This window comes from Bufo bufo, chromosome 6 (assembly GCF_905171765.1).
Source record: "Bufo bufo chromosome 6, aBufBuf1.1, whole genome shotgun sequence".
NCBI lineage: Eukaryota > Metazoa > Chordata > Amphibia > Anura > Bufonidae > Bufo > Bufo bufo.
The window spans coordinates 383,225,427-383,250,000 of NC_053394.1; the positions used below are offsets into that span (position 1 = coordinate 383,225,427).

The following is a 24,574-nucleotide window of genomic DNA, read 5'->3' on the forward strand; positions in this document are numbered from 1 at the left end:
ACTCAATATGCCACATATGATGTCTCTGGGGTTCTCTGAGGTACTCGGTTTGGGTCTCAGTGCACGGTGAACCCTTTCCACAGTGATATTCTGAGCTCTCTCTTGTCCTAACAGAGAGGTGAATAGTGTGTTCATCACTTGTAACAAGTCCTCTTTGTCAGCAGCCTCAGGAAGGCCCCGTATCCTGATGTTACGGCGGCAGCTTCTATTTTCCTGATCCTCCATTTGCAGCAACAGGTTGTTCATGGCTCTAGTATGGGAACCCAGCGAGTCCCTGACCGCCGTATTAAAAGTGAGCATGGCATCCTGTACTTGTTCTAAGGACTCCACTCTATCCCCAATATGGCGGACATCCGTCTTTATGGTAGCCAGATCCGCTGCAATGGGGGCCAGGGCTCTTTGCAACGCCTGTTCTATAAAGTCCCTAGTGAGCGCCGCTCTCCCCGTCTCTGCCTGTGACCTGCTCACCTCGTTCGCATCCTCATGCAGAGTTTCAGGGCTTGAGGCCTCACAGGAGTCTCCTTCAGCTTGCCGCTTCAGCGCCATCTTTGGTGTGCGCGCCGGGGCCTGAGGTGCCGATTTCTGGAGGTATCTCTACATGTCCGATTGAAGCGGTGAGTCCCTCTTCTGCTCTGAGGCGACTCTAATCAGTTCCTTGGACTGAATCTTCATCCTTATGATTCGGGTATCGCTGTTACGAGGCTTAATTAGGATCCAGTGGCGGGAGCTCCGCTCTCAAGCAGCCGCCATCTAGCTCGGTCAGGCCACGCCCCCGGGGACCCCACTTGTTGAATTTATCTACAGGTACATTTTGGTCAGGGTGTACAGATTAAGAAGATATTTCTCGTGGAAGACAAGTAATGGCTTCTATGTAAATAGGCAATCCTAGCCTGGGTCACTTTTTGGGAGAACTTGCACATTACTGATGAAATGTGCACAGTAAGACCAGAGCTGAAGTTTTTTTCATGTTACAAATACTTATAGGGGTAGAACAGACCAGGGCTGGAATAGGCAGATTGTTATCCTTTTATATCAGGCCCTGGTTTTGTGCTTGGCCAGGTATGGTTGAAAGATACACTACTCCTATAGATTTATGATGTGTCACGCAGACAGACTTACTCTTATCAGTGGTAGCCCCTCTCTCTATTACTACCCCTGTGCTGTCCCATGCTCAGTTAGAGGTAGGTGGAGTGTCCTTAAAAATGGTTTTAGGGATTTGTGTCACAAGCTTAGGGCATGGACCTCAAACGTAGTGTTTTCCAAAATACTACCTGTACCACGAGCCAAACAAGAAAGGCAGCATGAGATTAGGGAGGTTAACAAGTGGCTCAAGAACTGGTGTAGGAAGGAGGGGTTTGGGTTCCTGGGGAACTGGGCCGACTTATCTGTCAGCTACAGGCTCTATCGTAGGGATGGGCTGCACCTCAATGAGGAAGGGGCAGCTGTTTTGGGGAGAAGATAGCTAGAAGGTTGGAGGAGTGTTTAAAGTAGGGACTGGGGGGGTAATTACGTTATAGGATGGGAAGATAGTGCAGATAGAGACCTGGGGCAAGGTAATAGAACTGGAGGAGGAATCGAAGGAGGGAGTAGAACAGTTCCGAAGGAAAGGTGTAGAGTAAAAAATATACATAAACCTCCTAATTGTAGGTATACTAATGTCAGAAGCCTAACTAATAAAATGGGGAACTGGAATTAGTGATGAGTTAGGAGGACTATGACATAGTGGGGATAACTGAGACATAGCTGGATGATAGCTATGACTGGGCAGTTAATGTACAGGGTTAAAGTCTGTTTAGAAAGGATCACCAAAACCGGAGGGGGGGGGGTCTGCTCTTATGTAAAGTCCTAAAATGCAAACAAGGAGTTCACACTGGAAGTCAAAAAAAGTGTCTGTATGATGTTATTCCTCAGTAATTGCGGGGATTATCACAGAAGTCGGTACTCTAGTCTCTAAAGAACAGAAGAAAAGGCTTGACATAGTGAAGTACCACCAACTAAGTTAAAATAAAATGTTTTATTCTACTCACAAGATCCAATGTCATTCAAAAGAGTGTGTCAGGAAGGAACAAAAATACCAGACTTTAAAAAAGCGAAATTTAGCCAACTAATAGAGGCCATAGGCCTAACTAACTAGGACAAAGTCATCAACAATAAAAATAAAGCCACAAAATGGGACATTTTTAAAATCATCCTAAAATCTAATTGGGAGAGGTACATACCTTATGGGAATAAAATGTTAAGGAACAAGAAAAAAAACAATGTGGATTAATAGAAATGTAAAGAAAGCAATAAATGACAAAAAGAAAGCATTTAAATCACTAAAACAGGAGGGCAGCAAAGAAGCATTAAAAAAAACTACAAGGAGAAAAATAGAATATGTAAAAGACAAATAAAAGCAGCCAAACTAGAGACAGAGATTCATTGCCAAAGAGAGTAAAACTAACCCTAAATTTTTCTTCAATTATATAAATGGTAAAAAAGTATAAATCTGAAGGTGTCGGCCCACTACAGAGTAATAAGTGGGGAGAGCGATGAGGAAAAAGCAAAGCTATTAAATATTTTCTTCTCCACTGTATTCACTGAAGAAAATAAACTGTCAGATGAAATGCAGAATGTAAAAGTAAATTCTCCATTAAAAGTGCCCTGTCTGACCCACGAAGAAGTACAGCGGCGTCTTAAAAAGATTAAAATAGACAAATTGCTGGGACCAGATGGCATACACCACCATATCCTAAGAGAATTAAGTAATGTCATAGCCAGACCCTTATTTCTGATATTTAAGGACTTTATACTGACAGGAATGTTCCACAGGATTGGCACAAAGCAAATGTGGTGCCAATATTCAAAAGGGGTCCAAAAACAGAGCCCAGAAACTATAGGCCGGTAAGTTTAACATCTGTCGTGGGTAAACTGTTTGAAGGTTTTCTTAGAGATGCTATATTGCAGTACCTCAATGAAAATAAGCAAATAACGCCATATCAGCATGGCTTCATGAAGGATCGGTCACATCAAACTAATTTAATCAGTTTCTATAAGGAGGTAAGTTCTAGACTTGACAGCGGCGAATCAATGGATGTCGTATATCTGGACTTCTCCAAAGCATTTGACACTGTACCACATAAAATGTTAGTATATAAAATGAGAATGTTTGGACTGGGAGAAAATGTCTGTATGTGGGTAAGTAACTGGCTCAGTGATAGAAAACAGTGGGTGGTTATTAATGGTACACATTAAGATTGGGTCACTGTCACTAGTGGAGAACCTCAGGGGTCAGTATTGGGCCCTATTCTTTTTAATATATTTATTAATGATCTTGTAGAAGGCTTGCACAGTAAAATATTTTTTTTTGCACATGACACTAGGTGTAAAGTAATTGACATGGAAGAGGACAGTATACTGCTACAGAGGGATCTGGATAGATTGAAAGCTTGGGCAGAGAAGTGGCAGATGAGGTTTAACACTGACAAATGTAAGGTTATGCACATGGGAAGGACTAATGCAAGTCACCAGTACATACTAAATGGTAAAACACTGGGTAACACTGACATGGAAAAGGACCTAGGCATTTTAGTGAACAGCAAACTAAGCTGTAGCAACCAGTGTCAGGCAGCTTCTGCCAAGGACAATTAGATAATTGGTTGCATCAAAAGTAATAACTGGAATGGGTGGACTACAGTACCCTGAAAGATTATCAAAATTAGGGTTATTCACTTTAGAAAAAAAGAAGACTCAGGGGAGATCTAATAACCATGTATAAATATATCAGGGGTCAGTACAGAGATCTCTCCCATCATCTATTTATCCCCAGGACTGTGACGAGGGGACATCCACTGCATCTGGAGGAAAGACGGTTTCTATTCAAACATAGAATAGGATTGTTTACGGTAAGAGCAGCGAGACTATGGAACTCTCTGCCTGAAAAGGTGGTGATGGTGAGTTTACAAAAAAAAGTTCAAGAGGGGCCTGGATGTATTTCTGGAGTGTAATAATATTACAGGCTTCTCCTTCCTCCTTAGTGTTTTGAATTATTATTTTTTTCCTTTTCAATTTTTATTAGCCCAGAGGAATAGGCAAACCAACCAACACTGGGATTTCGTCCTGCGTATTTCCCTTTTAAGCTGTAATCCCAATGTATATATGTAGCTGAAACAGAATAATTAGCTATATAGAAATACTGAACTATATACAGTCAGGTCCATAAAAATTGGGACATCGACACAATTCTAAATTTTTTGGCTCTATACACCACCACAATGGATTTGAAATGAAAAGAACAGGATGTGCTTTAACTGCAGACTGTCAGCTTTAATTTGAGGGTATTTACATCCAAATCAGGTGAACGGTGTAGGAATTACAACAGTTTGCATATGTGCCTCCCACTTGTTAAGGGACTAAAAGTAATGGGACATTTGGCTTCTCAGCTGTTTTATGGCCAGGTGTGTGTTGTTCCCTCCTTATTCCAATTACAATGAGCAGATAAAAGGTCCAGAGTTCATTTCAAGTCTGCTATTTGCATTTGGAATGTGTTGCTGTCAACTCTCAAGATGAGATCCAAAGAGCTGTCACTATCAGTGAAGCAAGCCATCATTAGGCTGAAAAAAAAAAAGAAAAAAACCATCAGAGAGATAGCAAAAACATTAGGCGTGGCCAAAACAACTGTTTGGAACATCCTTAAAAAAAGGAACGCACCGGTGAGCTCAGCAACACCAAAAGACCCGGAAGACCACAGAAAACAACTGTGGTGGAAGACCGAAGAATTCCTTCCCTGGTGAATAAAACACCCTTCACAACAGTTGGCCAGATCAAGAACACTCTCCAAAAGGTAGGTGTATGTGTGTCAAAGTCAACAATCAATAAATCTTCACCAGAGTGAATACAGAGGGTTCACCACAAGATGTAAACCATTGGTGAGCCTCAAAAACAGGAAGGCCAGATTAGAGTTTTCCAAACGACATCTAAAAAAGCCTTCACAGTTCTGGAACATCCTATGGACAAATCAGACCAATATCAACTTGTACCAGAGCGATGGGAAGAGAAGGGAAAGAAGTGGAATGTTATGCAATGGCCAAGTCAATCACCTGACCTGAATCCGATTGAGCATGCATTTCACTTGCTGAAGATAAAACTGAAGGGAAAATGCCCCAAGAACAAGCAGGAACTGAAGACAGTTGCAGTAGAGGCCCGGCAGAGCATCACCAGGGATGAAACCCAGCGTCTGGTGATGTCTATGCGTTCCAGACTTCAGGCTGTAATTGACTGCAAAGGATTTGCAAACAAATATTAAAAAGTGAAAGTTTGATTTATGATTATTATTATGTCCCATTACTTTTGGTCCCTTAACAAGTGGGAGGCACATATGCAAACTGTTGTAACTCCTACACCGTTCACCTGATTTGGATGTAAATAACCTTAAATTAAAGCTGACAGTATGCAGTTAAAGCACATCTTGTTTGTTTCATTTCAAATCCATTGTGGTGGGGTATAGAGCCAAAAATGTTAGAATTGTGTCGATGTCCCAATATTTATGGACCTGACTGTAGCTAACAGTGACCCATATAGAGCACCAAAACAGAAAATAGTCACAAATTAGTCACAAAAAGCAACTTATATGCATTCTGAATCTTATCAATGTCCCTTGCTTCACATAAAGGGATAGGTTTTGAGTCTTTATCAATACTTTTTATACAGGCAGTTATTTTCTTTTTTATGTACCTTTGTGCTTTTTTGGTGTCTTGGCAAAATATAAGTCCCGGTTACAGGCCCCACCAATCAGCAGTAACAGTAATTGCTAATATTCACTTCACAGTTATTCACAATTCTGTTCTCTTTCGGGCCCTGCCAGGACTCTTTCTGTTCATCAGCTGGGATACTTTACCATTTCAGCTTTGATATATTAGTATATTATTAGCAAATTACTCTCACTGCCACCTTTACTCAGATATCTGAAAGTTAATCAGTATTAAAGAAGGCGAAGGGATACAACTTGTCTAACGTGTCCCGAAGACCCGGTTATCCTCTTTAATTTACATCAACAGTAACCGTCCCCCGACCTCGATCTTCAGCAGGTTCAGGCCTTACAGCAGTCAACCTCTGGCTCACTCCTTACCCCCACACTGTAGGATTTTCTCCTCCCAAATGGGACCATCAGCTTGACTCAGGAAGAGGGGGGGGGGGGGTAGTCCTGTAGTATTACCGCCTGGACTCAATCCACAATGCCGCTCTCCGTCCCCCACCTGGCACCATGTAGTGTCTTCCGGCCTGTAAGAGCAGGAGCAGAGTCCAGGTCTCGCAACTCTCCACCCCCTGTTGCTTGTGCCGTCACTTCCGCCGCTCACTCAGCCTTCGTCCCCACTGGTAGCGTACATAGAGGCGAGAAAAAGAAGGGCGTCTTATCTTGCCCTATGGGCCCGCCACACATAGTACCTTTATGCAAAACTGGTTGTTGGAAAAGCGCAGGCAAGAGCTAACTAAAAATGTGGATTTTGTAGAACGCACCCACAGATTACCTAACAAAGCGCCACCACCCAGACCAATTTTAGTTAAATTACTCACATCTAAGGACAGGGATGAGATACTGTGCAGGGTGAGAAAAAATAGAAATTTGGAATATAATGGTGCCTCGGTGATGATTTTCCCAGACTATGCAAAAGAGACAGTGCAGGAAAGAAGCTGTTTTATTGAAAAAAAGAACTTCGTACTAAAGGGGTTAAATATTCTATGCTATTTCCTGCAAAATTATGTGTGGAATGGATGGGGAAAAATGTACAGTAATAGATATACGTCGGGCCGCGGTCTGGCAGGGGGTGGGGGGGTTATGCTAGGTAAGAGAGCCAGAGGACTTGTACCTACTGGGTCACATGGACAGTTTTTCTCTCCCTTTTCCATCATCACATTTGTGGGGATTCTCCTTCCTGGGCCCCAGAAGTGTACAGTCGTGGCCAAAAGTTTTGAGAATGACACAAATATTAGTTTTCACAAAGTTTGCTGCTAAACTGCTTTTGGATCTTTGTTTCAGTTGTTTCTGTGATGTAGTGAAATATAATTACACGCACTTCATATGTTTCAAAGGCTTTTATCGACAATTACATGACATTTATGCAAAGAGTCAGTATTTGCAGTGTTGGCCCTTCTTTTTCAGGATCTTTGCAATTCGACTGGACATGCTCTCAATCAACTTCTGGGCCAATTCCTGATTGATAGCAACCCATTCTTTCATAATCACTTCTTGGAGTTTGTCAGAATTAGTGGGTTTTTGTTTGTCCACCCGCCTCTTGAGGATTGACCACAAGTTCTCAATAGAATTAAGATCTGGGGAGTTTCCAGGCCATGGACCAAAAATGTCAACGTTTTGGTCCCCGAGCCACTTCGTTATTACTTTTGCCTTATGGCACGGTGCTCCATCGTGCTGGAAAATGCATTGTTCTTCACCAAACTGTTGTTGGATTGTTGGAAGAAGTTGCTGTTGGAGGGTGTTTTGGTACCATTCTTTATTCATGGCTGTGTTTTTGGGCAAAATTGTGAGTGAGCCCACTCCCTTGGATGAGAAGCAACCCCACACATGAATGGTCTCAGGATGCTTTACTGTTGGCATGACACAGGACTGATGGTAGCGCTCACCTTTTCTTCTCTGGACAAGCCTTTTTCCAGATGCCCCAAACAATCGGAAAGAGGCTTCATCGGAGAATATGACTTTGCCCCAGTCCTCAGCAGTCCATTCACCAAACTTTCTGCAGAAGATCAATTTGTCCCTGATGTTTTTTTTGGAGAGAAGTGGCTTCTTTGCTGCCCTTCTTGACACCAGGCCATCTTCCAAAAGTCTTCGCCTCACTGTGCGTGCAGATGCGCTCACACCTGCCTGCTGCCATTCCTGAGCAAGCTCTGCACTGGTGGCACTCCGATCATGCAGCTGAATCCTTTTTAGGAGACGATCCTGGCGCTTGCTGGACTTTCTTGGACGCCCTGAAGCCTTCTTAACAAGAATTGAACCTCTTTCCTTGAAGTTCTTGATGATCCTATAAATTGTTGATTGAGGTGCAATCTTAGTAGCCACAATATCCTTGCCTGTGAAGCCATTTTTATGCAATGCAATGATGGCTGCACGCGTTTCTTTGCAGGTCACCATGGTTAACAATGGAAGAACAATGATTTCAAGCATCACCCTCCTTTTAACATGTCAAGTCTGCCATTTTAACCCAATCAGCCTGACATAATGATCTCCAGCCTAGTGCTCGTCAACATTCTCACCTGAGTTAACAAGACGATTGCTGAAATGATCTCAGCAGGTCCTTTAATGACAGCAATGAAATGCAGTGGAAAGGTTTTTTGGGGATTAAGTTAATTTTCATGGCAAAGAAGGACTATGCAATTCATCTGATCACTCTTTATAACATTCTGGAGTATATGCAAATTGCTATTATAAAAACTTAAGCAGCAACTTTTCCAATTTCCAATATTTATGTAATTCTCAAAACTTTTGGCCACGACTGTATGTAGTAATTTGTATTAATGTAATAATATAATATGCGAGTAATCTCATGAAATATAGGAGGATTGGGTACTGGTCTGAAAAGGATAGCAGTGTTTAATGTAATAAATAAATTCCTACCTGCGATTGTTTGCCTCCAAGAGACGCATTTAACAAGAGAGAATAGTAAGGACATAGTAAAACCTTGGATTAAGCTTGATCATCAGTCAGTATTCTCTTCCTATTCTAGAGGTGTCAGTATCTTAGTGCATAAGGATATTAAATTAAAAGTAACAGAGGTGTTGATGGATAAAGAGGGACTGTTCTTCAATTATATAAATGTTAAAAAGTATAAATCTGAAGGTGTCGGCCCTTTAAAGAGTAATGAGGGGGGATTTGCAGAGAGCGACGAGGAGAAAGCAAAGCTGTTAAATATTTTTTTCTCCAGTGTATTCACTGAGGAAAATAAACTGTCAGATGAAATGCTGAATGTTGAAATAAATTCGCCATTAATCCATCCTGTCTGACCCAGGAAGAAGTACAACAGCGACTTAAAAAGATCAAAATAGACAAATCGCCAGGACCGGATGGCATACACCCCCGTATCCTAAGGGAATTAAGTAATGTCATAGCCAGACCCTTATTTCTGATATTTGCGAACTCTATACTGACAGGGAATGTCCCACAGGATTGGTGCGTGGCATATGTGGTGCCAATATTCAAAAAGGGTCCAAAAACAGAGCCTGGAAACTATAGGCCGATAAGTTTAACATCTGTTGTGGGTAAACTGTTTGAAGGTTTTCTGAGAGATGCTATCTTAGAGCATCTTAACGGAAATAAGCAAATAACGCCATATCAGCATGGCTTCGTGAGGGATCGGTCATGTCAAACTAATTTAATCAGTTTCTATGAGGAGGTAAGTTCTAGACTTGACAGCGGCGAATCAATGGATGTCGTATATCTGGACTTCTCCAAAGCATTTGACACTGTGCAACATAAAAGGTTAGTATATAAAATGAGAATGCTTGGACTGGGAGAAAACGTCTGTAAGTGGGTAAGTAACTGGCTCAATGATAGAAAACAGAGGGTGGTTATTAACGGTACACACTCAGATTGGGTCACTGTCACTAGTGGAGAACCTCAGGGGTCAGTATTGGGCCCTATTCTCTTCAATATATTTATTAATGATCTTGTAGAAGGCTTGCATAGTAAAATATCAATTTTCGCAGATGACACTAAACTGTGTAAAGTAATTTACACTGAAGAGGACAGTATACTACTACAGAGGGATCTGGATAGATTGGAGGCTTGGGCAGATAAGTGGCAGATGAGGTTTAACACTGACAAATGTAAAGTTATGCACATGGGAAGGAATAATGCAAGTAACCTGTACATACTAAATGGTAAAACACTCGGTAACACTGACATGGAAAAGGATCTAGGAATTTTAATAAACAGCAAACTAAGCTGCAAAAAACAGTGTCAGGCAGCTGCTGCCAAGGCCAATAAGATAATGGGTTGCATCAAAAGGGGCATAGATGCCCGTGATGAGAACATATTCCTACTACTTTACAAATCATTAGTCAGACCACACATGGAGTACTGTGTACAGTTCTGGGCTCCAGTGAACAAGGCAGACATAGCAGAGCTAGAGAGGGTCCAGAGGAGGGCAACTAAAGTAATAACTGGAATGGGGCAACTACAGTACCCTGAAAGATTATCAAAATTAGGGTTATTCACGTTAGAAAAAAGACGACTGAGGGGAGATCTAATTACTATGTATAAATATATCAGGGGGCAGTACAGAGATCTATCCCATCATCTATTTATCCCCAGGACTGTGACTGTGATGAGGGGACATCCTCTGCGTTTGGAGGAAAGAAGGTTTGTACACAAACATAGAAAAGGATTATTTACGGTAAGAGCAGTGAGACTATGGAACTCTCTGCCTGAGGAGGTGGTGATGGTGAGTACAATAAAGGAATTCAAGAGGGGCCTGGATGTATTTCTGGAGTGTAATAATATTACAGGCTATAGCTACTAGAGAGGGGTCGTTGATCCAGGGAGTTATTCTGATTGCCTGATTGGAATCGGGAAGGAATTTTTTATTCCCCTAAAGTGAGGAAAATTGGCTTCTACCTTACAGTTTTTTTTTTGCCTTCCTCTGGATCAACTTGCAGGATAACAGGCCGAACTGGATGGACAAATGTCTTTTTTCGGCCTTATGTACTATGTTACTATGTTATATGTGGTTATGGATTGTATAATAGATAATTACCCGTGGTTAATAGCAAATGTATATATTCCTCCCCCTTTTAAAACTGATGTGTTGTTTAAAATTCATGAAATCACGATAAATAGAAGTAATAGAGCACTTTGATTGAAAATTCTCTTGTTTTTCTAAAACACATAAAGTACTATCACATATAGATATGGCATTCACTAATAGAAATGCAATGCATGAAATCACAAAGATAAAATATGCACAACATAGTATTTCTGATCATAACCCACTAATGGTGAATATTAGGGATGACAGGATGGGTAGACAAGTTAGGATAAAAATAAAGTTAGGGTGGATAAATATAATGGGTAAGCACGAAAAGATCCAAAAAGAAATAGAATATTTCAAGAAAAATGAAGGTACGGCCGAAAATTGTCACGCCTTGCCCTGTGAATGTGCGGAGGTCTGTCAGACTGGCTGCACATGTCTGACTTATCTGTTTGTTTTGATTTGGGTTTGCGCTGGATCCACCTTCCCTCAGGTGTACTGGGTTTCATTGGCCTGTGCGGGTTATAGTGCTTTCCTGGGAGCTCTTGATGTGTGATGGATTGGCTGCTCCAGCTCTGCTCAAGATAAGTCCTCTTCGTTATTTCCCTTTGTGTGTTTTATCTAGGCCTCTAGGGAGATGCTTGCTTCCTCCTGGTTTGAAGAAGCAGGTTGCCTTGCTGCTTAGGGTTTGCCCAGGGTGTTTAGGTTTAGGCACAAGGGCATGTGCATATCCACCATAAGGGTATGCACATGGGCACAGCAGTTTAGGGAAAGCTTTTAGGGATCGCTAGGAGGTGACCCTTTTCTCCCTAGCTTTTGGGCCTAGTCATTTGTTCTGTTTGTTTTCCTGTGTTTGGTTATTTCATTGCTTACCTACCTATCGTGACATTATAATTCGCCTAAAAAACTGTCATATCCCTGCTGTTTGCGAAATGGAGGCTATGGGTGCCTTAGTTGATCGCATGCAGGGATTATCGCTGGAGGTTGCTGATCTCCGCAGTTCTGGTGCACGGTGTCAGAATGCTCTGGCGTCGTTGGAGGAAATCAGGTCTGCTTAGAGCCTGAAGTCACTCTCCCTGATAGGTTCTCAGGAGGTGGTGATGACTTTATTCTATTCAGGGAGGCCTGCAGGTTGTATTTTTGTCTGCGGCCGATGTCATCTGGTGCCGAGAATCAAAGAGTGGGGATCATTATATCTCTGCTCAAAGGGGACGCACAGTCCTGGGCTTTTTCTCTGCCGACCGGTTTACCATCCCTCCGGTCGGTGGATTAATTTTTTAGAGCCTTGGGCTTGATTTATAATGACCCAGACCGGGTCTCTATGGCTGAATCTAAGCTGTGCAGTTTGCTACAGGGAGAACGTACTTCGGAGTCGTATTGTGCAGATTTTAAAAGATGGGCAACTGACTCTGGGTGGAATGATCCTGCACTCCGGAGTCAGTTTTGTCAGGGGCTATCTGAGAGCTTGAAAGATGCTCTTGCTTTTCATGAGTATCCCGATTAATTGGAGACGGCCATGTCTTTGGCAGTGCGGCTTGATAGATGTCTTAGAGAGAGGTATAAGATTCCTCTTGAGCGGGGGATCCCGTCTGTAAGTGGATCCATCCCACCTAGTCCCCGGGATAATATGACTTTTGAATCTGGGGCAGGAGAGGAGCCTATGCAGTTGGGCCAGGTTTATTTTCGCTCAGGTGATAGGGATTTTAGGAAGCTGAATAAGCCATGTTACTTCTGTGGAAAAGAAAGTCATTTTGTTTGTGCGTGTCCTTTTGTTAAACCTCAAAGCGATAATGAAAATCTACGGAGGTATTCACATAAAGAGAAGAAAAAAACTTCCCTGACTCTTGGTAGTGTGAATGGGGAGTCTGAGAAAGCAAATATGCATTCTCCCTGCAATACCAGTTTCCTCCTGCCTGCCATGGTGGCGCTAGACTCAGGAAATGTTGATTTTGAGGTATTTGTTGACAGTGGTGCGGGGGTAAACCTTATTGATTTTCAGTTGCTCCAAAATCTTGGTTTTAGAACTAGCACTTTAGATAAAGAGATACCAGTGTTTGCTATGGATTCCTCCCCTCTCTCACAAAAGAGTCTTACTCATATCGCTCATGACATTCTGTTAAGGGTGGGTGATTCACATGTTGAGTTCATTTCTTGTTTTGTTATGAAGGGCTTGCCTGCTCCGATGGTTCTGGGTTTACCGTGGTTGATAAAGCATAACCCTACTATTGACTGGCAAACAAGACAAATCAGTAGCTGGAGTGAATTTTGTGCTTCTATCTCAGGGTTGTCAACTACGGTCCTACCTCAGTTTCTCTCTGATTTTGCGGACTTATTCTCGGAGGTTGGAGCTCAGGAGCTGCCCCCCATTGAGAATATGATTGTCCGGTCAATCTCATCCCTGGATCTAAACTGCCAAAATCTCGACTATACAACCTTTCCCAACCCGGAAGAGAAGCTATGCGGAAGTATATTAAAGAGAGTTTGGCAAAGGGACATATTAGGCCATCTAAGTCCCTTATGGCCGCCAGCTTCTTTTTCGTAAAAAAGAAAGACTGATCACTTACACCGTGTTTAGATTTCCGGGAATTGAATCTCATTACGGTCCGTGATCCGTATCCCCTTCCTTTGATTTCTGATCTATTTGATCAAATTGTCGGAGCCAAGGTGTTCTCCAAGTTGGATTTAAGAGGAGCTTAAATTCTGATCATAATTAAGGAAGGAGATGAGCGGAAATCGGCCATTAATACACCCAAAGGTAATTTCGAGAATCTTGTCATGCCCTTTGGTTTAACTAATGCACCAGCGGTGTTTCAGCGATTTGTCAATGATATTTTCCATTTTTTAGTGGGAAGGTTCATTGTAATTTACCTTGATGATATACTAATTTACTCACCCGATTTGGAGACTCATCAGGATCACGTGAGACAGGTGTTGTCGCTCCTTCGGGAGAATAAATTGTATGCAAAATTGGAAAAATGTGTATTTGCTGTCCAGGAGCTAGCGTTTTTAGGATACCTGCTTTCTGACTCTGGTTTTCGTATGGACTCCAAAAAGGTCAGGGCAGTACTGGAATGGGATCGGCCTGAGAATCAGAAAGCTCTGATGCGGTTTTTGGGTTTTACCAATTACTACAGAAAATTAATCTTGAATTATTCCACCATTGTAAAACCTTTGACAGATATGACTAAAAAAAGGGGCCGACTTTTCTGTCTGGTCGGATAAGACATTACAGGCCTTTTCTGCTATTAAGAAATGTTTTCAATCTGCTCCCATTCTGGGGATCGGAGCAGTTCTGTTGCAGGGTACATCCCCTAGCAAATGGCATCCATGTGCCTTTTTCTCTAAGAAACTCTCGGCCGCTGAAAGAAATTATGATGTAGGAGATAGAGAGTTGCTGGCCATTAAATTGGCCTTTGAGGAATGGCGTCATTGGTTTGAGGGGGCTACTCATCCTATTACGGTATATACTGACCACAAGAATTTGGCTTACCTGCAGTCTGCTAAGGACCTGAATCCTAAACAGGCTAGATGGTCACAGTTTTTTTTACTAGGTTCAATTTTGTGGTCACCTTTCGCCCTGGGGTTAAAAACGTCAAAGCAGATGCATTGTCACATAGTTTTCCTGGGGGGAGTGATTCGGAGGATCCCGCTCCAATTTTTGCTGATGGGGTGGTGGTTTCCGCTCTGTACCCTGAATTGGAGATGGAGGTGTTGGGGGCCCAGGAGGAGGCTCCTGATTCTTGTCCTCCAGACAAGTTGTTTGTTCCTGCTGAACTGCGATACAAGGTGTTCAAGGAACATCATGATACGGTCCTTGCGGGACATCCTGAAAGCAAATCCACCATAGATCTTATTTCCCGGAGATTCTGGTGGCCAGGGTTGCGCAAGGGTGTGGAGGGTTATGTGACAGCTTGTGAGACCTGTGCCCGCACGAAGGTGGCTCACACTCGGCCTTTAGGATCCCTTCTTCCTTTATCCATCCCGTCTGATCCTTGGACACATTTGTCCATGGACTTTATTACCGATTTACCGAGTTCCTCTGGGATTTTGGTGGTAGTGGACCGCTTCAGTAAGATGGCCCACTTTGTACCGTTACCTAGCTTGCCCAATGCCAAAACTCTCGCTCATGTTTTTATTGATAACATTGTGAAAGTACATGGCATTCCCTCTGGTGTGGTGTCTGATAGGGGGACGCAATTTGTTTCCAGGTTTTGGAGGGCGTTCTGCTCTTGTCTGGGAATTTAACTATCTTTTTCTTCGGCTTTTCATCCCCAGTCGAATGGTCAGACAGAGCGCACTAACCAAAACCTGGAGACCTATTTGAGGTGTTTTGCTGCCGAGAACCAGGATGACTGGTCCTCGTTGTTGTCTCTAGCCGAATTTTTTTATTTCTTTTGATTCATTCAAAACAGATACATTGCATACAATCCAATGCTTACAGAGTTATATTACATAAGTCTATTAACGAGTTTACTCAGGATTGATATCATGAGCCAATCAAGACATAACTCAAGACCCTCCCTCCCCCCTCCGTCTCTAGCCGAATTTGCCTTGAACAACCGTAGACAGGAGTCCACTGATAAGTCGCCATTTTTGGGTGCATATGGTTTTCACCCACAGTTTGGTACTTTTTCTGGGACTGGATCTTCTGGGATGCCAGAAGAGGAGAGGTTCTCTTCCGCCTTGTCATCTATCCAAGTTAATTTGGAAAAGATGGGTGAAAGATATAAACGGATGGCTGACAGGAGACATATAACTGGTCCGGACCTGTGTGTGGGTGATTTGGTGTGGTTGTCCACTAAAAACATCCTGGTGGATGGCAATTTGGAGTTTGATATCTCTAAGATTATCGACTCACGTGTTCTTCAGGGTTCCCTCCAGTACCTGGTGCACTGGAAGGGATACGGTCCCGAGGAAAGAAAGTGGGTTCCGGCTACTGATGTCAGTGCTAGCCGCCTGGTAAGGGCCTTTCACAGGGCACACCCGGATAAAGTTGGTCCAGAGTGTCCGAAGGTAACCCGTAGAAGGAGGGGTACTGTCACGCCTTCCCCTGTGAATGTGCGGAGGTTTGTCAGACTGGCTGCACATGTCTGACTTCTCTGTTTGTTTTGATTTGGGTTTGAGCAGGATCCAGCTTCCCTCAGGTGTACTGGGTTTCATTGTTAGTGAGGCTATTTATCCCTCCTTCCCCCAGTGGCCTGTGCGGGTTATAGTTCTTTCCTGGGAGCTCTTGATGTGTGATGGATTGGCTGCTCCAGCTCTGCTCAAGATAAGTCCTCTTCGTTATCTCCCTTTGTGTGTTTATCTAGGCCTCTAGGGAGACGCTTCATCCTGGTTCGAAGAAGCAGGTTGCCTCTTCCCTTTTCCCTGCTGCTTAGGGTTTGCCCAGGGTGTTTAGGTTTAGGCATGAGGGCATGTGCATATCCACCATAAGTGTATGCACATGGGCACAGCAGTTTAGGGATCGCTCGGAGGTGACCCTTTTCTCCCTAGCTTTTGGTCCTAGTCGTTTGTTTTCCTGTGGTTGGTTATTTCCTTGCTTTCCTACCTATCGTGCCAAAAATAGGTTGGTATGGGAGGCAGGTAAAGCTTATATGAGAGGGGTTTTTAGGAAATACAATGTGATTCGTAAAAGGGAAAAAAGATAACATTTGGAAACAATAGAACAGGACCTAAAATGCTGTGAAAAGGAATATGTGGAAAATCCAACAGAGTCAAACTTTCAAAAGTGGGAAGAAAAACAAATCAAATTCAAGGATGAACAATTCCTGTTAGCTAAAGAACAGAGTAAATTCTATATGCAAGAACAGTACATTCAGGACCAAAAACCAGGGAAGAGATTAGCATCTATAATCCCAGCTCAAAAAGAAAGTGAAAAAGAGAAGATGTTAACAGATTATTTTGGGAATTTCTATAAAAGCAGATTATACCAGGGTGAGGAAGATTTGAATGCCTTCCTTGAAGGCATATAAATGAATGTTTAAATCACCTGCGGTCTTGAAAATAAACGGTACACTCCCGCAATTACAAAATACCACAATAAAGAAAAAGAGTGCTTGACACACCGGTATGAGAAAATACAAATCAATTTTATTCAATATCCATAAAAGACATACATAATGCATATTATAAGATAAAAAATGAGCAGGGACCACCACAATCCTACATCACACTGCTACCCGTCCCCATCCATAAGACGGACGTAAGTGAATCTCCATGTATGTGATATAAAGAGAGATGATATTTTATCCTAAAGGATATAGTACTGGAAACATGGAGAGTATATATCACACAGGTTCACTAGCCTCAATACCTCAGTATGCATTAATACCAAAAATAGCAGACACAAGATCCAACACTATAAGGTAACGCAAGTGTATATAGGGCTACATACCTACAGAATAGGGACAGGTGACAGGGCAATGGCGCTCCTCAACGCGCGTTTCGCGTATAGTTGCTTCCTCAGGAGGAGTTAGAACTCCTCCTGAGCTGTGAGCTGTGCGATTGGCCAGCGCTGTGAGCTGTGCGCTGCGATTGGCCAGCGCTGCAGCCTAGGAGAAGGAGACGCCCACAGGACAAGGGAAGACCCGCCTACTATAACTTAAAAAGCAAAGGTACCGGAGCCTATAACGGGAGAACGGAGCGGCGCCCGGGGATAATAGTTTGTGCAGTGAGATCCCCGGGCGCCGCTCTACATGGCAGCATACTTAGTTCACATAGTTTTTACAAGTGAAAGGTCCTCTTTAAATGTCATTCCTTTAATAGATAAAATTAGAAAAAAGGTACAAATTTGGAATAAGCTAGGCCTCTCAATGGCTGGGAGACTCTCTTATTAAGATGTGTCTACTCCCAATGTTAAACTATATATTATGTAATTCTCCAGTAGAAATACCTCAAAAGATCTATAAGACAATAGACAGTTTATTTAGTGAACTGATATGGAGGGGCCGAAGACCTAGAATTAAAATCCAGATACTTCAGAAACCTGAAACAAAGGGAGGGCAGTCAGTGCCGGATGTAAAATAAGGAATATACTGTCATGGGGGAGAACCCCTTTGTATAGGTCTATAATAAGAATTGTGGATAAAAATAAATTAAATTGTGGAGTGTTTCAGATATTAGAGACAGGCATTCATTTACATGAAACGTTTCGGAGGTCGTCAGTGATGAGATTAATGTACAAAATATGGATGGGAGTTAAATCATTATGGCATAATATAGAACTACATAAGGATACGCTAATATGGAATAATATATACCTAACAGAATTAGGGACTATAGAAAAGAACATCTGGCAGAAATATGGGATAGAAAGACTTGGACAGGTTTGGGAGATTGGGGAGGTAAATTGATTTTTATGCAATAAAAACAACTTATGGTCTTTCAGATAAAGAGTTATTTTATTATATTCAATTAACACACGCAATTAAAGTTTTCTCGTGCGAGAAAAGAAATAGGGGTCCTCCCCCAGTCCTTAGATAAGATTTAAAAAATTACTTTTGAAAAAAAAAAAAAAAGATATCCAAGGTATATAATATTCTGTTACTTTAAAAGAATAATAAAGACTGCTCCAAGACAAGGCTGTACAAATGGGATGGAGTAATCGGGACGATGGAAAATGAAAGATGGGAGAGTATATTGTTGGATACAAGAAGAGTCTCCTTAAACCCGGCCCATAGGCTTATACAGTATTTTATTGTCCATTGTAGGATTGTTTCAGGTATCGAAATATCGATACTTTTGTCTGGTATCAACCTTGATACCAGATTTTGCCATTTATCGATACTAGGAAACATGGAGCGCGCTGCTGTCGGCAGCACAGGGGAGAAGGAAACAGTCTCTCGCTCCCCCCCCCAGTGCCGCCGCTGAAACCAATGAGAGGAGAGGGGGGAAGAGGAGGGGAGGGGCTGTGGCCACTGCGCCACCAATGATGTTAGGCCGCACCCGACCTCTATGAGAGGTAGCTGCGATCCGCAACAGTTAACCCCTGCCGCACCTGAGGGGTTAACTGCTGCGGATTGCAGCTACCTTTCATAGAGGTCGGGTGCGGCTATATGATTCTGCAGCTAGCACCCGCCTCCTGTATTTGAATTAATGGGTGAGTTATCTTTATTGGTGACGCAGTGTGCCCCCCCAACGCCAGTATTAAAAACATTGGTGGCACAGTGCGCCACCCCACAGTATTAAATTCATTAGTGGCAGTGGCCACAGGGTCCCCTCCCCTCTTCCTCAGTGGCAGTTCTGATCGGAGCCCCAGCAGTGTAATCCTGGGGCTCAGATCGGTTACCATGGCAGCCAGGATGCTACTGAAGCTCTGGCTGCCATGGTAAGCTCCCTGCTACTGTGAGCACAAAGCCCAGGGTAGCAGAGACAGTGTGAGATCCTATTCACCCTAATAGAGCCCTAAGAGGGCTAATAGTTAAAAAAAAAAAAGAAACACCAACATATTAAGTATACTGTAAATCACCTCCTTTCCCAATTTTACATATAAAACATATATAAACAATAAATAAACATTACATATCACCACGTCCAATTTTTTTTTAATATAAATAAATATCTCCTATGCGTGGTATCGAGTATCGCAATACTTTTTTAGATAGGAGTGGACGATTTTCATCTGTTATGGCAATGTAGGCAGATACAAGACTTCTGGAACAAGATGCTCTTCTGTATTAAAAAATAACCTCTCCCTTTTCTTTGGGAAAGGGAGGGGAGGATGGAAAGGGGAAAATGGAAAAATTAGGATATGTGTATGGATTATATGTAATGAATTAAAGATTTTATGAATTATTGTATAAGTAACTTATGTATTTTAAGTTTATAATATCTAATAAAAAAAATTATAATAAAAAAAAATAATTATAATAAATAAATAAAAAATATTACAGGCTATAGCTACTAGAGAAGGGTCGTTGATCCAGGGAGTTATTCTGATTGCCTGATTGGAGTCGGGAACAATTTTTTTCCCCCTAAAGTGGGGAAAATTGGCTTCTACCTCAGTTTTTTTTTTGCCTTCCTCTGGATCAACTTGAAGGATAACAGGCCGAACTGGATGGACAGATGTCTTTTTTTCAGCCTTATAAACTATGTTATATCCTATCTGTCATTCCACTTGACTGCAAATAACTGGACATTTACAAGTGTGAATGACGCCCCTTTTTCCACATGTCTGGACACCAGCTCTTGTGGGAATCCAGCTCTATTTTTTGGACTTTTACATATAGGCCCCTGTATTTGCAGTTTTACAGGAATGGAGGGTCCCCACGCCGATCACAGTCAGGTTGGTACCTTTGGGAAACTAGTTTTTTTTTTTTTTTCTCTCACCAAACATTTGTGTTTAGAGGATATATATAAGAAATAAAAACCTTATCTGTCCTTTGATTACCAATATTCATTCAATACAGGAGACTATGTTTGTTTGGGGAGCTTCCACAGCGGTACCAATCATCGCTCCAAGCCCTCAGCTACATCTGGTAACCGAAAGCAAGGCGCTGTTTTATCCCCCTGAAGGAGCATCTGAAGGAATGAAGCCAGTTAGTTACCACCATAAAAACACATAAGGGAGGTCACTAACGGGCTATGCATGAAGATGGCTTCTCTTATATGTGGGTTTTTTGATGGTTAACAAGAGATGATTTATAGTTGAAATATTTACCACATTCTGAACATGAAAATGGCTTCTCCCCTGTGTGATTTCTCTGATGTCTAACAAGATGTGATTTACAATGAAAACATTTCCCACATTCTAAACATGAAAATGGTTTCTCCCCTGTGTGACTTCTTTGATGTCTAACAAAATGTGATTTCTGATTAAAACATTTCCCACATTCTGAACATGAAAATGGCTTCTCCCCTGTGTGACTTCTCTGATGTCTAACAAAATGTGATTTATTGTTAAAACATTTCCCACATTCTGAACATGAAAATGGCTTCTCTCCTGTGTGATTTCTCTGATGTCTAACAAAATGTGATTTATTGTTAAAACATTTCCCACATTCTGAACATGAAAATGGCTTTTCCCCTGTGTGAATTTTCTGATGTGCATCAAGACTTGATTTACGGTTAAAACATTTCCCACATTCTGAACATGAAAATGGCTTCTCCCCTGTGTGAATAATCTCATGTTTAAATAGAGATGATTTATTGGTAAAACATTTCTCACATTCTGAACATGAAAATGGCTTCTCTCCTGTGTGATTTCTCTGATGTACAACAAGAGCTGATTTATCATTAAAACATTTTCCACATTCTGAACATGAAAATGGCTTCGCTCCTGTGTGCTTTCTCTGATGTACAACAAGAGCTGATTTACCCTTAAAACATTTTCCACATTCTGAACATGAAAATGGCTTCACTCCTGTGTGAATTCTCTGATGAACAAGAAGATATGATTTTTGGTTGAAACATTTACCACATTCTGAACATGAAAATGGCTTCTCTCCTGTGTGAATTCTCTGATGTATAAGAAGAGTTGATTTATATTCAAAACATTTACCACATTCTGAACATAAAAATGGTTTCTCTTTTACGTGAGCTGTTTGATGTTTAGCACCTCTTCTGTCACTTTTATTCTGTGTTTCAGTCTGTGATGAATCAGAAGATCGGACCTGTTTAAAAGAATCAAATGATGCATTGTTGCTGTGATTGGATGAGGGTATATCTTGCATATTGGCATGCCCTTCAAATGTATTTTGTGTAATACCACAATCATCTACTTCAAAATCTGAAGATACCAGATGTTTCTCTAAGTTCCTGGTGCAGTCATCTGCCAAGAACAAAACACATTTTATTATTGATAAATAACATTAAAATTGTATTGAAGTTTTATAACATTTCAAATAAAAAAATACACAGAAATTACAAGGCATGGCACAAAATTCAAGTATCAATTAACTAAAACAGTAGTGGCCAAACAGACCACAATCTAAGAGTAGACAGAGGGGCAGAACTAGAAAACGCTGGCTCCCACCTTGAGCAACTTCCCTGCAAACCCCACCCAATCAGTAATTTAAAAGATATATAAATAAAACATTTCCTAGCGCTGGACAAGAGGCGACAAATCCCTTCTTAGTGCCCCACACAATAATTATCTCCCCTCAATGTCCCTTTCACAGTGGAATTCCCCCTTAGTGCCCTCTTCACAGTACTGATGCTACCTAAGTGCCCCCACTCAGTAGAATCTCCTCTTGAGGTCTCCGAACAGTAGTTATGCCCCCTAAGTGACCCCACACAGTAGTTATGCCCCCTAAGTGACCCCACACAGTAGTTATGCCCCCTAAGTGCCCCCACACAGTAGTTATGCCCCCTTTGTGCGCCCCGTGCAGTAGTGATGTCCCTCAGTGTCCCCTTTACATCAGTGAAGCTCCTATACTGTAAATAAAGTTAAAGTAATACCGATCTTCCCAGCAGCAGGCAAATATCTGGTGTTCAGTGGTGAGACTTTTTTGTATGACCTCTTAAGGATACATTCACACGTGAAAAAAGTCCATAAAAAAAAGACACTCTGTGTTTTTCAACCATTTTTTGCATCCCTTTCATGGTTGTCTGGATGTTTTGCATTCATTTTTAACGCCCATTATTTGAGGATGATTTAGATGATTTTTATTTGCTTTTTTTTTATTTAATTACCAATCCCTGCAGTATGAATAATGTCCCCCATAGTGGCCCCAGTTATTAATAATGTTTCCTAGGGTGGCCCCCTCAGTAATTATTAATAATGTTAATAATGTGCAGGGTTTTGTTTTTATGGGGAAAAAAAATTACTCCTCTCATCCACTTGCACGCATAGAGAAAAGTCACTCTTCATTTGGTGCTAAAGGACCTACACTCTCAGTGGGATGATGTCACCATGCGCTCCAATGCAATAATGCTGGGAGAGCATGGTGATGTCATCACGTTGGTAGCACAGGTCCTTCAGCACCAAGAGAGACTGCCTTGTGTGTGCAAGCGGATAAGGCAATTTATTTTTATTTTAACCCCTAAAAAGGCCATTTTCCACTAGTGTACCCATTTTAAACGGCCATTACATGGAAGCACTCCTGTCTAAATGGCTATTAAAAATAGTCCCATTGATTTTCATCTGGCAGTGAAAACGGCCACAAATAGGACATGTCCTATTTTTCACAACCACTATTCACTCGCCTTAAAAAAAAACAATGGCCACACGAATAGTGCCATTGACTTTAATTCATTCTAAAAATAGCTGGGCGCCATTTTTCACTGTTGTGTGAATGTAGCCTTATCCTGCAGCCTTTCCCGATTACACAAACTACATATAGCGCCAAAGAATAATCCTGTGACCCGAACATCATCACTGCAGCTAGGACACTGTGCACACCGAGGTCTCTCCAAATCTCAGTCCTGTCACTGTCAAGTAAACAAACTGCATGGCCCACACCATAACATCTTCCTATTTTCATGCATTTATATTAAAGGGGTTGTCTCATCTGAGACAATGGGGCAATTCGCTAGGATATGCCCCTATTGTCTGGTAGGTGCGGGTCCCACCGCTGCGACTGGCACCTATCTCCTAAACGGAGCCCTGAAAGTGGTGAAGGGTGCACTGTGCATGCGCAGCACTGGCTCGGCTATTTCTGTCAGGCCCATAGAAGTGAATGGAAACAGTGGCTGGTCATGCACAGTGCGCTCCCATTCACTTCTATGGGGAGAGCACTTGGTGGTGGCCGGACCAGAGTCCTCCAGCCACCACTTTGCCCTCTCCGTTCTCGATATAGGTGCGGGTCACAGTGTTTGGACCCGCACCTATTAGACAATGGGGGCATATCCTAGTGATATGCCCCCATTGTCTCAGATGAGACAACTCCTTTAACCCCTTAGGCCTCTTTCAGACGGGCGTTGCGGGAAAAGGTGCGGGTGCGTTGCGGGAACATGCACGATTTTTCCGCGCGAGTGCAAAACATTGTAATGCGTTTTGCACTCACTTGAGAAAATCTCGCATGTTTGGTACCCAAACCCGAACTTCTTCACATAAGTTCGGGCTTGGGATCGGTGTTCTGTAGATTGTATTATTTTCCCTTATAACATGGTTATGAGGGAAAATAATAGCATTCTGAATACAGAATGCATAGTAAAATAGCGCTGGAGGGGTTAAAAAAAATAAAAATAATAATTGAACTCACCTTAATCCACTTGATCGCGCAGCCGGCATCTCTTCTGACTTCTTTCTTTGCTCTGTGCAGGAACAGGACCTGGGGTTACGTCACTCCCGTCATCACATGGTCCATCACCATGGTAAAAGATCATGTGATGGATCATGTGATGGATCATGTGATGACAGGAGTGACGTCACCACAGGTCCTGTTCCTGCACAGAGCAAAGAAATAAGTCAGAAGAGATGCCGGCTGCGCGATCAAGTGGATTAAGGCGAGTTTAATTATTTTGTATTTTTTTAACCCCTCCAGCGCTATTTTACTATGCATTCTGTATTCAGAATGCTATTATTTCCCCTTATAACCATGTTATAAGGGAAAATAATAAAGATCGGGTCCCCATCCCGATCGTCTCCTAGCAACCATGCGTGAAAATCGCACCGCATCCGCACTTGCTTGCGGATGCTTGCGATTTTCACGCAGCCCCATTCACTTCTATGGGGCCTGCGTTGCGTGAAAAACGCACAAAATAGAGCATGCTGCGATTTTCACGCAACGCACAAGTGATGCGGAAAAATCACCGCTCATGTGAACAGCCACTGTTTTGGGCCTTACTGACCAAGCGTTTTTCTTTTTTTTTTCATCATCGCGTTCGAAAAGCTGTAACTTTTTTATTTTTCTGTCTATATAGCTTTATGAGGGCCTGTTTTTTGTGGGACAAGTTGT

General features: G+C 42.1%; 2 protein-coding genes across 2 annotated transcripts in view; one reads left to right on the forward strand and one right to left on the reverse strand.

Moving 5' to 3' along the window:
• Positions 1–24,574, forward strand: part of LOC121003529 (zinc finger protein 268-like) — a 948,872-nt gene that overhangs the window by 478,812 nt on the left and 445,486 nt on the right. The gene's annotated exons all lie outside the window — the stretch shown is intronic.
• Positions 1–24,574, reverse strand: part of LOC121003520 (zinc finger protein 585A-like) — a 341,252-nt gene that overhangs the window by 152,326 nt on the left and 164,352 nt on the right. The window contains exon 3 of the mRNA XM_040435421.1: positions 20,359–21,198. Coding sequence (XP_040291355.1) covers positions 20,359–21,198 — 840 coding nt within the window. The remainder of the gene's footprint in view (positions 1–20,358; positions 21,199–24,574) is intronic.